We start from the raw sequence: 16807 nt of genomic DNA on the forward strand, positions 1-16807 counted from the left end.
GCCGCTGCCAACGTTTCATGCCCGCCTGTTCGTCTGTTCCTGTACTTGCTTCTTCACACACACAGAGCGAAGAGAGTTCACTCCAAACGCCATCAGTACCAGATGGCTAGCGCGCACGTGTGAGGGAAAACCGACCGAGAACCTGTGAGTGTCTGCGTCTGCTGAGCGTATCCACCACCACCCTTGAGAAAGGCAGGCAACCAGAGCAGATGGCGGAAAAGTAATAGAAAACAGAACTCCACCGGCAGTACTGGTGGGCCGTAATGAAATGCGCGCCCGGTCGATGTTTCGTGCCCTCCGGGTGCTGGTTCTTGGGTTCACCACCCGACACCCCACAATCCGGGCCGGCTAAGGTTGGGTGGCTAAGAAGTGATTAACCCTCGCGCACGGCAAACGATCTCCCGACACACTTACCTTACCTTCTGTCTCATCCTACCGGCATGGCCATACGTATTGGCCGTTGGTCAACGAAGTTTTCCGCTCGAACCCAAAAAACCCCCCATCTCATAGAAACCACGGGCCAAGGTTTTACCGGGCGTCCTTACTCGTTTGCTGAGCTCCTCTTCGCGAGCGGCTGTTTCGCCTTTCCATAACCTTTCCATCCATTTTCGGCACGGCAACCATTCGGCCGCTGGTTGCCATCTGCAGCGGACGGGTTCTAGTGTGCGTGAATGAATACACTTCACTGCCAGCCGCAGGTCGGTCGAGTCGAAGCTTTCGGGACATGCCTGCACCATTCTTCGGGACATGCCTGCCAGCTGCTGCCACGTGCAGCTCCACTACTAGTCGTGCTTCCATCGGTTCGGTTTCGACCATCGGGATTCGGTTTCCGTTTCCTGTTGCCAGCCTGTTCACCGGTACGGTACAATGCGCGAGGGTACACTAGAGCCGGTTCGGGACACTGTCACTGACAACTTCGTAGCCGTACAATGCCAATTTATAATGATTTGTGAAGAATATTTTTCCCACAGAATGCCAGTTTGAGCTGTAAAAAGGAGATATGTTTTTTTCTCTCTCTGTTCTGTCACTCTTATACTTCACGACAGTTAAAGAAAAGCGAAAAGTTTTGGATTCTAGACCATCTTTGGAAGCCGGCAGAAAGACTCTCCGAAATCATTACAACTCAATATCGATTAGTTCCTGTTTCTGTCAGTAATTGTGTACAGAGTGGTCTGCATAACGGACACTCCTCCACACCAAAAAAGCAAAAAAATGTGAGAGAAGGTCGTGTTAAAAATAGTTGCACCTAATGTAACGATTTGTACAACATCTTGTGGACAGCCGCCATTCCACACGTACGTGAAAGCATTGTCATTGTCATGTACACCGCTGCTGCTAAAAGTGGAAACAATCGAGCCCCGGTTTGGTATCGTTGCACAATTGTGAGCTCGGTGATGTGTTTATTTATGGATTTCATCCACGTTTAACGAGTACGGTCCTCCAGAATCGATGAACACACAACGTGAGTTTATGTAAGAACGGGCTTATGTAAAGGTGGGCCAGCGGTTAAAATTGGACCCAATTTGTGAATGAGATCGTGAGGTAAATTGCTAGAAATTGATGAGAGGTATCTTTGATTATTAAGAACTGCAAATAACATTTATTACTTAACGCTTTTCATATCAATTATTTTATGTTGAGAAGATGTTTTTAATATATTTTTCAAAAAGTTTTATTTGATAATTTTGAATTTTTTATTTACAAAAAATAAATCGTACAGAAGCTTCTTATTACAATAAATACAGATCTTCGCCTTTAGAAAAAAAAGGTTCCTATAAATCTATCTTATGTGAAATTCTGTCACTTAGGAATCAAAGGCAAAATCCTTCTTCCGTCTATAATACAAGCTCTAGCCGGAATCCCTCTATGTAGAAGATATATTCATCTTTCTCACCATTTTCTCCCATTACCTGCCTGCCCATTACCGATCAGACCAATCGGCATCGGCATCAACCACGGATCGAATGCGATATCGCATATGGTTAAATCTGCAAAACAAATGTAAACTGCCATAAATTGCCGCATTAGAACGCCCGAACACCCGGACGGTTGATCTTCGGGTCCGGGTCCGGGTTGGGTGGATTCGCTTTGCACCGAGGACTGATGCCGATGAAATCATGCAAATAAGCGGAAGTCGTAATCTGTCTTCGTAGCGTACGGTGCACGGCCAATATGTCTGCATATGTCCCATGTTTGTCTTCACTAATCCCTCACTCGGTTAGAAGCGATCTGTTTCGGTATCGGTGGCGATGCTGCTGGGTGCAAGACAAAAGCGTGAATTTATCGACCGAAGATGTTATGCATGAGAGCAATCATCAGAAATGGCACCTTTTGAGCAGGCGATCCTTAGCAATGCCGATGGGAATGGGATGAGGTTGTAGGTTTTTCTTTGCCACTATTGGTAAGATATCGCTACGAAGTGGTATTTGTGTGAAGATAACATTGCAATTCATTCCATAAATCATATGTGAAGAAACTTTTTTTTCTTCTTAGTTCTAATATCTTTTTTTGTTATTTTAGTTTATTTGTTTGATTAGTTTTTTATCATCATGTTGGTTTTGATGGTGTAAGTTTAATTATAATAATTCTATTATTCTCAAAGGTACACTTTCCATAAACCACTTAGAGTTTAAAAAATCTTTTTAAAAATTTGTCCACAATTTTTTGGCGTAAATATAACTATTTAATGTATATATGCCTTTAATATAAAAAAAATGTGGATAAACATAAAAGTGATTTTCAAAAAAATGAAAAAACTCTTTATAACATTTTTTTGTATATTTTACGCTCATTGTAAGTATGTGTAGCGAATAGAATTTTATGGTTCTTGACGTAAAATTTCGTGTCTTTAGGGTTTCGATACTCTTTTAACCGCACGTAACGGTTTCACATTTTTATCTAATACTACTAAAAAAAACCTTACAAAATATGCATATACTTCTCTGATACAGTGCTGACAACAAGTACAGAAATCAACATAGAAAAAAATTTACATATACATCGAGTTGAGTGGGGCATAAACATCGAAAACTAAACGTAGAAATATTTCTAAAATTTGATAAAATCTGTTATAATTAAGAATCATAGGAAATACTACGAATAGCAATACGGCCAGGCCAGGTTCTTTTGTGAAATAAAAAAAATACTATAAACTTTGTTTTCAGAATTTTCTCGTAGTCTTGTTTTTATTTGTCTTCAACTTTGTACATCGTCATTTTCCTCTATTTTTTAAACCTTTTTCTTTTATTACAATAAACCTAGCTGCCTTATAGTTACGTTATGGACTGTATTTTTTTCTTCAATGTTTTTTTTTAAATATCAAAACATTACTTATGAGTATGACCGCTTCATAGCACTTTATTAAATCGTACAAGGATGTAATATTATAAATTTCCGCGTGAAAAGTTGTAGTAAACAGAATTTAATTCTAAGAACACTCCTACTACTCCTACATTTATTTTTAAATCAAAATCATTGTTTTGATTGTTGCCCTATATTTAAGACGTTGAGAAGCGTATGTTCCTCTTGGCGTTGAAAATCGTTCAGAATTTTCGTTCACCTTGGTGTGCTGGAATTCCAACAAAACAATTAGCTTGGTAGTAAAGCAAAACACATCAACTCACTGCCCTGAAGCAGCTGCGGGAAGATGTTGAAATTTCTTCAACATTAGCACGTGTGTACTACTGCTGCTGTAGTACTACGCGGTAGTAACGTAAAAATGGTTCGATCAGTATCGTTTCTGTTGCCGACACGCCAAATAGCTGGCGGGCTTGTGAAAGAACGGCAGCAGCAGCAGCAGCAGCAGCAGCAGCAGAAAAACAATATCCGGTGTCGAAGGATTCGGCAAGATGCCTTCATCGTCATCAACAACTTTTAACCTGCTGCGAGGCATTATACGATAAAAATGGGCCACTTTTACAACCGAAAAAAGTTTGCAAAAATAAATACCACCAGTGAGGCCTACAGGGGTGGGTGATTGAGAAAGAATTTTTCTCAATGAAATGAGTAGCGTCGTAGTGGACGATGTTGATTTTTAAAAAGAGCCTTCAATGCACCACGTGGAGACCCAATATTCCAAGTGCGTATTAGCAACTTTGGTGAGATAAAATTGTATTTCAATCATTTAAGCATAATTTTTAGCAACATATGTATGTATTTGTTTTGTTTGTTTGATCCAGCTGCTGCTTGTGCACCGGACAGCTTGGTTTTATTTTAGCCATGCTGCAAGGTGGACGGCAAAATGGACGGACGGCAGGAATTGTGTGTGTCATTTTGTTGTTTGTGGTTTCACCGAACGTTTTGTAGACGAACGATGTGTCAGACGGAATGTTTGCAACCAGAAACATACACCAGACCATCAGATTCGCTTCGTTTGCAGATCTCGATCCGAATGGCAACGACAAGGAATCCCCACATTCCCATGAAGCGTTATGTTTGTGTGTGCGGGATCAGGTTGAATGCTGTTTGGAGGTTGCTTTCATCTCCACAAGCAGCCCAATATCACCCAAATATGTGTACCGTGTACCGAACAAAAAGGGGGCAGATGTGATGTGGTGGCGACATTCGAAACTTTCCCTCCCCGAAACACGTGGACGGTAAACATGCCGGACTGCCGGAGACAGGAGAGGCCCATATTTATAATGAGACTGACCGCACGATACCAAAAGCCGGAAATATCGTAAATAAATATTTTGCAGGCCGAAATGTTTATGACGCGTCCGCTGCGGGAGCATCCGAGCTTTTGTTGTCAGCAGCCAAACAGTGGTCAGCATGGTACCGGTCCAATTCCTGCACACTGCATGTGCTCCCGGGGTGTTGTTGCTTGCTAGTTTTCCCCTTTTTATCCGCTTTTTTTGTACTAGTCGTCTAGCTGTCTGCCGTTTTGCAATGGTTTGTCTGTTCTGCAATGGGACAGTTTTTCCTAGTCCAACAGCGCCTGAAACTATGCAATCTAGTTGTAGGTCGAACATATCGATGAGTGTTGCATTGAAGATATCGTAACACAGAAGGAAGGGAATGAAAACAAAAGTGCAGCAAGGAACGAATTCCCATAAGAATGGTCAGAAATAGATCATGTTTTCGTGTTGTACCGGTGGCCTGTGTTAGTCTGTCTGTGCTAGATTTGAACTCTTTTTTGTGTGTTGTTATACCTTCGACAAAAGCGTCATCTTACCGGCTGTGTGACGTCTACAAGAACCCCTTTTCGGTAGCAGTTTAAGAATACACTTTGAAACGTTTGCCAACTGGAATGAAAAAAAAAACATAAGAACAAACATACATACAAGCTGCAAATGTTGACATTTTGTTTTCATGAAACGTTTCTTTTGTAGCAAAGGAACGAAGCCGATTATTTACATTTCGCCTTTGTGACACAGCGCCGAATTTGTGTTTAATTAAGACAAGCATTAAATAATGGGTTCTATCGAAAGCGGGTTGGGAATGATTGGCATTTTCTATTCAAACCTCTTTTTATTTGCGATATACTTTTATTTGTGGTACTTAGACATGCTTGTATAACACACATATTAAAAAAATAAATATCTACTTAATGAGCTTGTCAACATCGCGATGGTAAGCATTGCTCTGTCTGTTATCAGTACATTCGTGTTTGTTTCTTATTGCGGCTTATTGAACTGGAGAAGAATTTATATTGACATTATGCATCATTATTATCATATGTGTTACGAAACATGTAATAAAATATATCTATAATTATTGATTTATAATCCATGAATGGAAATATGAGTTTATTTATCTCTTAATTGGTAAGAATTGTTACGAAAAACAGCTAAACAGTTGCTATTGTTTTTTTCGACTAATTAATATCACATTGGTTCGAGGACATCGTAATGCATTTAAGCTCCACTATATAGTGCTTTTATAGCATTTTTAAGCTTTTTAAAAGATTTAAAAGAATTCATAAGGTAACAGGTCAAACTGAAGTACCAGTAAAATGCAGCAAAAAAAAAGGATGAAGATCAAGCGTAGAGTAACTTCAGCGTTATATCAGGATGTTTGGGGTGCTCCTGAAGATCCGTCATCAAGAACATAGTCTAGCTTCAATTTTTCAATTATATTAAAATATTATGATTCTTAAATACGGTTGACAGTACAATTTTTTGTGGAGATACTCCAATATTTTTTTCCAATAAGTGACAATTAATAGGGCAGCAAAAAGGCCAAGAGAAAACATTAGATCAAATTTTAAGCAATTATGTTTTACTTAAAGTTTTGCGGATAACGATACCAAGAAGAACATCAAAATCACAATTAATTCAAAGAGGATTGGTGCGAGTAACTATCGAGGATAAATTTGGACTAAAGAGGGTTCTAAAACTGATGAGACGAGAAACATTGTAAATCATAACAGAATTCAAATTGTTGTCAAATTATAACATAATCAATAGATTAGGTTTACCTCCAGCGCTAGTTGAATTATCTCAGCTCAGTTTATCAGCTCATTATCAGCTAGTTGAAAGATGTTATTTAATTATATTAGTAGATTACTTTTAGCTGGAAAATGTAATATTTGCACGATAAAACTATTAAGTATCAAAAGCAATATTTTAGTAGTCACTTCTGCACAAAACAATTTCTTTTTCTTTTATGACACTACAACCTTAAGACGTTAAACATACACCGCTGCGTTCCCAAAATAACAATTAATATTTGTTCATTTTAAATTAAATTTAAAAAGTTTCATAAGAAATCTTGAAAATATCTTTCCTTGCAAATGTGATTTAATTTTTTTTCAATTTTTTTTGCTGCTGCAGCAGCTTAATTAATAGTTTTTCCTATTTACTTTGGGATTTGATGCAAGTTTCTTTTGCTTCTGGAAGCTATCTTTGATTTATTCACTTCTATTTTATACGGTAACTTTACAGGGCTTCGTACCATCTCGATCCAACAAATCATTGCCTAATTTGTCGTTTTGATTAATTAGAAAATGAAATTCCCTGTGATTACCGTGCGGATTTATCGAAAACAATTCATGTTTACATTATAGAAAAAAATCACTTAATTGATCATCTACTCGATTTATGTGTTGCAAGTTGGATGTACACACTTTCAATCTTCATTCTAAATCTCATGAACAATTTAGAGAAATAGGGAATTTTATCATATCGACACCGAAAGCCAGTGCAATTGAATTTATGCGAACAAATCGCTAACATAACCCATAAACTTTAAATCGTAATGCAATTAGTTTTATTTTCTCCGCACACCCATACCACCCATCGTTTCGAAACGGATTGTATCATCAATCAGTACCGACCGGCAGACCGATCCGCTGACCAGACGTTTTCAAATTAGAAAATTATCACCACGTGCAAAGCATGTGCTAGTCGGTTTCCTAGGGGAGGTTGAATAAAAAAACCCACCCAAACCAGACGGGGTGGTAAAATAAATATGGATCGCTCTGGCATTGGGTCTGGTGGGTTGGATGTAATTTTATTTCTGTCCAGAAACGTTCGCATCTTCACCATCTGTTTCCGATCGGGCCTGCTCGACCGGGTGGCCAATGGCAAAACGCGGGAGGCTCACTGGACAATGTTTTGGATGCCCGGTAGCGACCGGCGATGGGCTCAACCAACAGCCATACTGTACGCGTTGTGTTCCGCTGTGGTTGTGTCAATGGTGAATGGTTTTCAGAATGGCCTTTTTTGTGTGTGTGTGTTTCTTTTTTTTTTGTCTTCTGTGTGTATGTGTTGGTGTTCGCTTTACTCTTCAGATTCCATTCTCGTCTGCAGTGGCATGCCAATCTGGCATGCTTCAAGCTCGATAGATCAACAGCAGACGCGCCTCGCCTGCTGGAGCCACGAGTGCCAGCTGCAGCAGCAGCAGAAGTGGAATTACAACGGAGCAATAGTTTAGCACGGCAAACGGAAGGAGGGCACACCCGTTGCGGTGAAAATGCTGAGCCCGAGCCGTTGGCACCTGTCACTGGCAAGCTGTTTCCAATTGATTAAATCGAAAAATGTTTGAATTAAATAGCGCTTGTCGGATAGATTTGGTGGCGAAAGGTTTACCGAAGGTCGGAGCGGGCGTTTGATGCATCTGTTCGTGTGCTGTCGTCGAAATTGCTGTCAATGATTGGATTCACCTGATTCGATCGAACGGCCCCACAGCATCGGGATGAATGAAATGGATCGAAAATCATCCCACCACCCTAAACGGCCACCCTTTCAGATCGTTCACTTTCGGTTCCGAAACGATGCAAATCGATTAAGTGGTATCCTGGTCTAGGAATGGTCTGTGCAAGTGTCACTATTTGTACCACCGGACGAAAGGATTAAATTTCGATTGTTATTACTCTGAGCGATCGTTCTCGGATTTAGACCTTTATAGACCAAACACAACAAAAAAATCGATCCAACTAAACTAGAAACTCACTACAGACAATAAATCTCTCGAATAGCTTTTTTTGGAAACAATCGCACAGGAAACCGATTTTTGCACACGAAAAACGTTGCAAGTAAAATAGCAACCAACACGTAAGGAGGTGCAACGTATCATCGGCAATTTTGTTGATGTTGGCCGACAGTCGAACGTTCACACCGGCGTTCGAGTCTGGAGAAAACAAATATCGTGCGTTGTAGTGCAAATCGTCTAACCGATATTCCATTTTTATCGCCTGCCACGCTTCATGCTTCTCGATTGCAGTTGTGAGTTTTCACATCAAGGCTTTTGCGTATTTCGCCGCGTCTCGGAAACGTATTTCTACGGTCGCGTTGTCCGTTCTTTGCGGAAAAGCTTTGCGGTATATTGATGCGTTTATACCTTTTGTGGCTATCTTCGTTCCCGGTCGTCAGTTCTACACTGGTTTGTGTTGATCACAGTGGCAACAAATTAGCGTTTCAAGATGTGTTTTAAAATTGACCATTTTTTTATTTTTGATTAATTGAACTGGAAATAATTACTGTAAGTGAAACTTTTTTTTACCAATATTATTGTTTTATTTGTATGATATAATTATGTAACATACGTACGTATTTTTGAGGTCTCAAATTTCCCCAATAATTCTCTATATGATCTTAATATTAAAATTGTTTGATTAATGGTTTTAACTAGTGTTGGATGAATCTGATTCTGATTCAGATTCATGAACGAATCTTTGTACTGAATGAATCATTGTGAATCTCTATTCGATTCATGAATCGTCATAGTATAGAATCTTAATCTTAATGAAATCAGTCCACCCCCTGGTCAGCCAGGATTGAATCATTTGAATTTATAAAAAAATTCATTAACATTTTGGGAGTCAGCTCAAGATTTGTATGACTCTTTATTGACGATTAATATGAATGATCGAATTTGAATCTTTCAAAAAAATTCAATAGGGTCAACACTATTTTTTATATCAATTCAAGCGCCTTAAAATATGCTATATGCATGTCATTCATGCCCGGAATTCTCTTAAGCACTTTTATTTAATTTAGGACCTGATATAAGAGAATAGTTTAAACATTTCTTTTGTTAAAATATTGAGTCAAAATTACTTAAAATTCTTATGGTTTTGCTAAGCGCGCCATTGTTGATTATAATTGAATTTCAATTATATATTCATAGATTTTCAGAGATTATAACAACACTAAAACGTAGATTATGCTGCAGTTCTATAGAGACCTTTTAGAGAACATTTAACGTCATACAATATTATTCAGGAAAAACGTTTAAATACCAAATTTTCAAATTGATAAACGGTCATTGTTGGGCCACTTTCACTTTTAACAAATTTAAAATTACTTCATATTCTAACAATTAAACAAAAATAATATTTCTTAAACCATCTTCAACCTACAAAAATAGGTTACGATTATTTTCAATTTATTCTTTTGTCGTACGTTTCACACAAATTTCCCATTGTGCACGTTTCTGAGATATGGTTCAAAACCACTCTGCTATGTTGATAGCACGTTAGGCACTGGAATCCGCCGGATCGAGTTTGGCGTAATAGGTGGGAAGTGTCATGTTCAGCGTGTGTTGCATCGTACACAATGCACTTGTGTACCAATTTTTACCTTCACCATTTTTTTGGTCCATCCCCGGGACCCTTTTACTTTCCAACTCGATCGAAACATTCTTGATTGCATTGCCTGCAACGCCACCCGTTTTGGTTTGCTGTTCGGCACCTTCGCACGAACTATTTCCACTTCGGGGCATCACTTAGCGCGCTCAATCACGGGATAAAGGATGCGCATTGCGCTTGCCGTAACGTTGTGGCTTCCGGCGGGAAAGGTGACAGTCGGATCAATTGTTCAATCGTTTGCATTGTCGCGCCTGACTGTCATGTCCTTTTTGGCGGATTTCGGGCCACTACCTACACGATGAGTGCATCAACAAGCGAGCAAAAAAACATGCAGGAGAACAACGTATACCTGAGTTCCTATCATCGAACGATTGTACGATAACACGATCCGAATGGAATGTGCTGAGATATCACGTTCGATGAAATGATGCAAAACATTTCACTAGTAGTTTTGCTCTTTTTTTTTTGGTCGTACGAGATTGTCAGCTGCAAGTGTATCGAGTTCAAGTGAAATTGGTGTTGGCATGTTTAGATGGCGTTTTTTGGCAGTTTGGATTTTATTCAAAAGCAATAAATATGTCGATTTGCCTGTGCAATTTAGCGGTAACAATTGATGCATTGAAATGCATTTTTTAAAAATTATATTAAATTATCCTTAACGCCCCTTAACATTGATAAGGTCTTAAAAAGCTTTGAGTTGACAAAGTTTGTATAAAGAATTTTAAAAAATCTTATATTTTCTTTTACGAATTCATCACTTTTTTTAAATTTTGACGACACTCAACTGAGCTTTGCACTAGTTTCCAGAGCTCTGTAACTCACCCAAAATTTCGTACTTTTTTTCGCCATTTACCGGAAAACTGCTCCGTCGCGCACAGCGAATGAGTGAAAATTATCCATTCATGGTAAAGTTTTTGGTTATGACAGTTTTGTAATTAGTTGCAAAACTGATTGGTTGACTGGTTGAGTACCCGATTCAGCGCGAAGTGTGCGGCGGTTATTTCCTCCCTGGAACGGGAGCCGTGCTACCAACTGAGGGAAAGAGAGAGAAAGAGAAAAAACACACACAAAGAGGAAAAATAAAGGAACACCACCTGGCAACACCGACGGCAGTAGGTGGAGTGAAAATAGTGTTCTCACTATACCACCGCTCGCCAAGTGGCACGAGGCTAGCGCCGGAATAGTTGCCGAGATGAATGAAGGCTTCATTTGCTTTTTCCTCTCCCCACGCGCCACACTTCTGTACCGCCCGGATAGCGTGTATGTGACACCGGACCGTCGGATGTGGTGTAAGCCGGGGCAGTATAGGTATAGAGGGATACCCGTGTAAAGCGTATCCTAAAAGGACGCTTTTCCAGACGCGCACCTGTTTGATGGAAATCCGTTTCAGGGAACTCGTTGTGTGTGTGTGTTTGAGCGACTGGTAAAATATTTTTCACCCCAAACTCTCTTCCCTCACAAAACAACGAGCGTCACCAGGCGTCTCCATCGGGTGTGGTTGATTTTACTGCACGGCCTTGGCCTGGTCACCTTTTGCCGATTTCCCAAACCATGTCCCGGTCGTTTCTTTATCCGGCAAACGGTACGATGGCGGTACAATTAAGCGTTTATCCCACCGTTTCGGGGAGCACCCGGTTGAACCGATTTTGATTGAAATTTCAATTAATTTCTTTCTTTTTCCCCATACACACCCAACGGATACACGCGGGCAAAAACAAGCGCACATACACACACTTGGCTTTCATATCGGAAGTAACCACAGGTAGCCATGTTGCTTTCACCAAAGCCAACACACCGGGGAGTGAGCGCCGAACGACACGGTGGTCCTGTCACGAACATTGACTGATTTTGCCACTCCCGAAACTCCCGGGCGCTCTCATCGATCCTCCATACTGATCTGATGTTTTGTATTTCTTCTTTTGCTTATTCTCTTTTTTCCGTTTTCTTTTCCTTTTCATCTCATCTTTGCATCTTGTGGATGGGAAATACAACACGACGCAATGAAATCAACGCCCGTATGAATGGAAACGCACCGCAGGCAAAGAACAATGCCGCACACCGGACTCACCGGAGGGGGCACGGGTAGTGGCACCCCGGTCGCCCATCTCACCGCAGATCTCGCAACATCACAGCACGCTGGTACCGCCAAGATCGGCCTCGTCACAAGTCAATCGCCACGGGAGCTCATCGCCGACCGGAACTGTCAATGGCAGTGGCGGTAGTCTCGGCAGCCTGACGCCACCGCCGGCAATCACGCCCGCTTCGGCGGCTGCCGTTGCTGCAGCGGCTGCTGCTGCCGCCGCCCAGCAGGACACCGCCAAGCTGCTGAAGATCCGCCGATTCCTTGGTGCGCTCGTTCAGTTCGGCCAGGATGCGAACGTCGACACCGGTGATCGGGTGCGCGCTTTGGTACTCTCACTAGCGGTAAGTCGTCTTCGGTAGATTCAGTTCTATACGGAAATTATTTTAATTTTTACGCTTTATGAGTTTATTAGTTTGGTTTATATTTTTTTTCATTTTTTATGAAATAATTTCATGAATGAATATAGTTTTCATAGGAAAATAAATTAGATGCTTCGATATTTTGTGTGATAAGAATGTGTAGATTAAGAAAAAAATCTTGTATTGTAATAAACTAAAAGAATCTGGCTCTAGCTAGCTGGCTAGCTCGCTAAAAACATGGATAAGCTCACTAACTTGTGCATTAAAAAAACTTTTTTCAAATGGATGGTAAAAAAGACCTGAAGAATGATTTATTTTTTAGCTGCATTTTAATTTTTAGGATTAATTCTTGAGGAATCCCGCTCCAGTTTGCACCTGTTATACAGAACATTAGCCATTGGTGTAAAAAAAGTTTGTATGTATATTTTCCCGTCCCAGATGCCTTTTTGATCAAATTATCCATGTTTGTGGTTACGATTTTTTTTAAACATATTTCCCTGTGTATATTAACTCATAATATTTCTATCGGATTGAGCTACGGCAAGTTGAGAAGGTAAACACTACCAAGCACTTCAGTTGATTTTGCAATCGCCGTGGATTGACTTTACCGTATGTAGATATATATTTTGGCCTTATATTTTTTGACCGGCAGGTTGTTTATAACGAACCTTTCGACCCACCACACGGCCACCTTGCCAAAGAAATGTCCAACATACCAAGAAAGTGCCCGATATCAGTTTTCCGTCTGAATCTCTATTGATTCCTCCGATCAATTAACATGATCAGATGGCCTGAACCAGAACCTCCGATAGATTTCCTAATATAAAGACGTGCCACAATTTTTGTAAAGTTTCCGCGATCGTTTCCGGCTGACATGAAGTGTGCCACGATGGCTGATTTTGCTGTTGACCCGAATGGGTTCGGCGATTTTAATAAATCTCAAATCAACGTTCCTTCCCTTTCTGGAACGATAAATATCATTCGTTCAGCCAAAACGAAAAAGTCAATCAAGCTAGTTTTTCTTCTTTTGTGGCACTACATTTGTCGTTTTCCTTGATTTTATTTCTCCCGTAGCGAATACGGATGGAATTTGATATCCATTGCTTTCGCGTAAGACCGGCGCCGGTACCATATACGCTACCGAGAAGCCCTGCCTGGTCCTGGATACAAAATAAAAAAAAATCTTTGTCTTCTTCTTGGCTTAACGCCCTTACAGGTCATTAGATTAGATTAGATAAAAAAATAAAATAATCAATAAAGCAAAACTAATAATACAAAAAAGCGAGACTCGTCACCCTTGGATGAACAAAGAGATTATAAATTAGAGAAATAGACAAGCTATTAGAAAACGAATACTAAAGTCTAGTACAACTGAAAATTTTGTTAATAGCAAGAATTTTCTATAATTTTTTTTTTATTTTTTATGTTTTTATGTACCCAAGCAGCCCCAACATTAAATTTATTTAAAACAATAACTGCAAACTAATCACTTCAACGTGCCATTTTCTTTTCCTATCCAGAGCGGTGCCATCACGGTGGATGAATTTCAACTAGCGGTACAGGAAGCGACGAACTTTCCTTTGCGTACCAACGTCGTACCGTTCCTAAAGTCGCACGTTCCGGTACTGCAGCGTGAGATCAACATTCTTGCACGATCAAACAAGCAGGTGGGTGAACCTAACTACTCTTATGTACTACATCCCCTTGCCACATAGCAACAGGAAGTTCATATCCTTCCTGTTGATTTAGCACGATCATTTGCCGTTAGAGTTCGCGAAGGAGAACTTGTTTTATTACTTTTGAAGAAACCAATATGTGATCTAACTATTGCCGACGATATTCTTTGGCCATCTTCTGTCAAAACCACGCTTTGTTGGTACACAGTTGACGAAGAAGAGTAAAAAAAAGCCCAGACACACGCCTTCATACTCAGCGCATGAAAAATGTAGTCTTCGCAAATAGGAGCGAATTATCACCAACCTGCCGACCGCTCGTGGGAACTATTATCCTTGCCAACTTCTGTTGCTGTTTAGGTTGGGGTTTTTCCTTTCACCACAAAACTTCCCGTCCGGGAGTTCCGCACCACCACCACCCCAAATGGAAACAGTGAGCGCGATGATGATTGACGACGGTGTGGGAAAGAAAACAAGAGGCACAGAACCAGAACGTTTTCGCGGGTGGGGCTGCGTTGGTGGAAATTCGGAAGAATAGAAAGAAAATATCCCTCCGCTAAACGTTTGCGGGCAGGAATCGTTGTTCCTGGCACACCACCTTTCATACACACACACACACGCATTCAACGAACGCTGCAAGGCTGGAAGCTTTTCCCAGCTGGTTCTTTTGGTTCGTTTCGTGGCCGCCAGACTGCTCCACGCGCGGATTTTCACCGACCGATTGAATGCCGTGCGATCCAAACATACGCGCCTGTCTGAGTTTCCTGTAGAAGGGGTGGAGAGGGGCGCCTGGGGGTTGGTTAGAGGGAGATCTTCTTTTTTTTTAATTCTCCAAAGAAAGAACTCCTATGTTGTGCTGGAGCGGAAAACACTTTGAGGTCGTGTAAGGACGCAAGTTTGAAGAATTTCCACCTACTTCTCCCTGCAATTGATGGAAGCAACCAAACCGGTCGAGCGACAGAGAGAAAGAGAGAGGAAAATGAAGTGGTGGGAGTAGGAATTTGCGGTAGGGAACGTAACCGGTGGCGAAAAATGCACGAACAGTTAGAAAACACTGTTTCCGATTTTAATCTTTTTGAAAAACAAATTTCGGTGTATTCCGTGCAGCTGTGACACGCTCGGTTTTATCTCGTGGCGTGGCGCACAGGGAATTTGCTTCCGTGAGGTTGTTAGTGTATATGTGTCGGTGTGTTTTTTGTTTTTCTTTCGTTTTTCCCATACTTTCTCATTGTTCCCCTCACCTTCAAGTAACACACTTGTGGGACCAACAAAAACCCACCACCGCTTTACCCGGGTGAACGATTGCTTTCGTGTGCGGTTTTACGTGAATTGCTCGCAGCTTTTCCGCGAGAGCTTAGTCTGTTGCGTTTGTGTGTGTGTGTGTTGCGAAATTTGTGGAACAATCGGAACCAATTCTAAAGCAATAGGATTGGCAATGAAGGATTTTATTTATGGAGTGTGCATTCGTAGAGCGTTGCTTCGCGTGTGAACCATTCCATGCGTGGTCAATGGAAACGATGTGAGCTTATGGGAGAGAATGTTTTAAAACAATAGTTTTTATTTATGAGTTGCTAAAAATTATCTGAATTGAACAGTTGACATTTTTTGAATAGAAAACAGAGGAAAACTCTAATTCAATGTAGATTCAATTATTTTATAACAGTTGATTGAGATGGATACATTTAAAATAATGTTTTCTTATACGATACAAGTTACGATACAGTTTTAAATGGATTTGAAGAAATTTAAACAATTTTAAAATTTTCCTTACTATTTCCTTAACCAACAGAATTATCGAAATTCATGAAAGTCTAAGCGATTGATCGCGCTATAAAACTAACATTTCATTCATAAGGTTAGTTAATTAACTTTAGCCGATTTAGGCTTAAATTTAAATGGATTAGAAGAAATTTAAACAATTTTAAAATCTTCCTTACTATTTCCTTAACCAACAGAATTATAGTAATTCATGAAAGCTTAAGCGACTGATCGCGCTATAAGACTAACATTTCATTCATAAAGTTAATTAATTAACTTTATCCGATTTAGGCTTAAATTTCCCTAGTGTCATTTCTTTACATAGGACTTGAATGATCAGACAGGTCAGAAAACTATTACTTTTGACTAATACAAGAAATGATAAACATCATTATAAAATATATTCGTCCAAAATACAATTTAATACTTACTGGCTTTCCTAAGAACATAAACATTGATCTGTTATTTTTCTTTTGTGGTACTAAAACCTAAAGGGGCCCTGGCGTGCCATTGCTGCCTTTCCTTGGCTTTATTTACCCGTAGCAGAATAGTCAGCCCTGTGTACGCGATTTCAAACCGAATCCGATTTGATTCCCCGTCCTGTCGTGTAGAGACCGGCGCCGCTTTCATCTCCATTAATAATTTTATCAAGGCTCAATATCAAACAAATTGATATTGTTTTTTTAATATTTTTGTTCGTTATTTTAATAATTTATTTAAAAAAATAATTTAGTGTAACAGGACATAATCCGGAAATGATTTAAATTTTTCAATTGTATGATGCCCAAACCGTTGCCAAGTAGTGACAAATTTCTCGAAGCAAGCTGTTACATCGAACAACATGTGGTAAAGGTGGCCTCTTTTCTTTGCTTAGCATTCCATTGCTATTGGGTTTGCTTGTAAA

General features: G+C 40.1%; 1 protein-coding gene across 4 annotated transcripts in view; it reads left to right on the forward strand.

Annotated features, from left to right (window-relative positions):
• Nucleotides 1-16807, forward strand: part of LOC125767005 (protein CBFA2T2) — a 76494-nt gene that overhangs the window by 56865 nt on the left and 2822 nt on the right. For all 4 annotated transcript variants that reach the window (XR_007418716.1, XM_049433202.1, XM_049433203.1 and 1 more), the window contains exons 3-4: nucleotides 12069-12454; nucleotides 13993-14139. Coding sequence is in view for 3 of the 4 variants with exons in the window: in XM_049433202.1 (XP_049289159.1) it covers nucleotides 12069-12454; nucleotides 13993-14139 (533 nt within the window). In the remaining variant the exon portion in view is untranslated. The remainder of the gene's footprint in view (nucleotides 1-12068; nucleotides 12455-13992; nucleotides 14140-16807) is intronic.

This window comes from Anopheles funestus, chromosome 3RL (genome assembly GCF_943734845.2).
Source record: "Anopheles funestus chromosome 3RL, idAnoFuneDA-416_04, whole genome shotgun sequence".
NCBI classification, from domain to species: Eukaryota; Metazoa; Arthropoda; class Insecta; order Diptera; family Culicidae; genus Anopheles; species Anopheles funestus.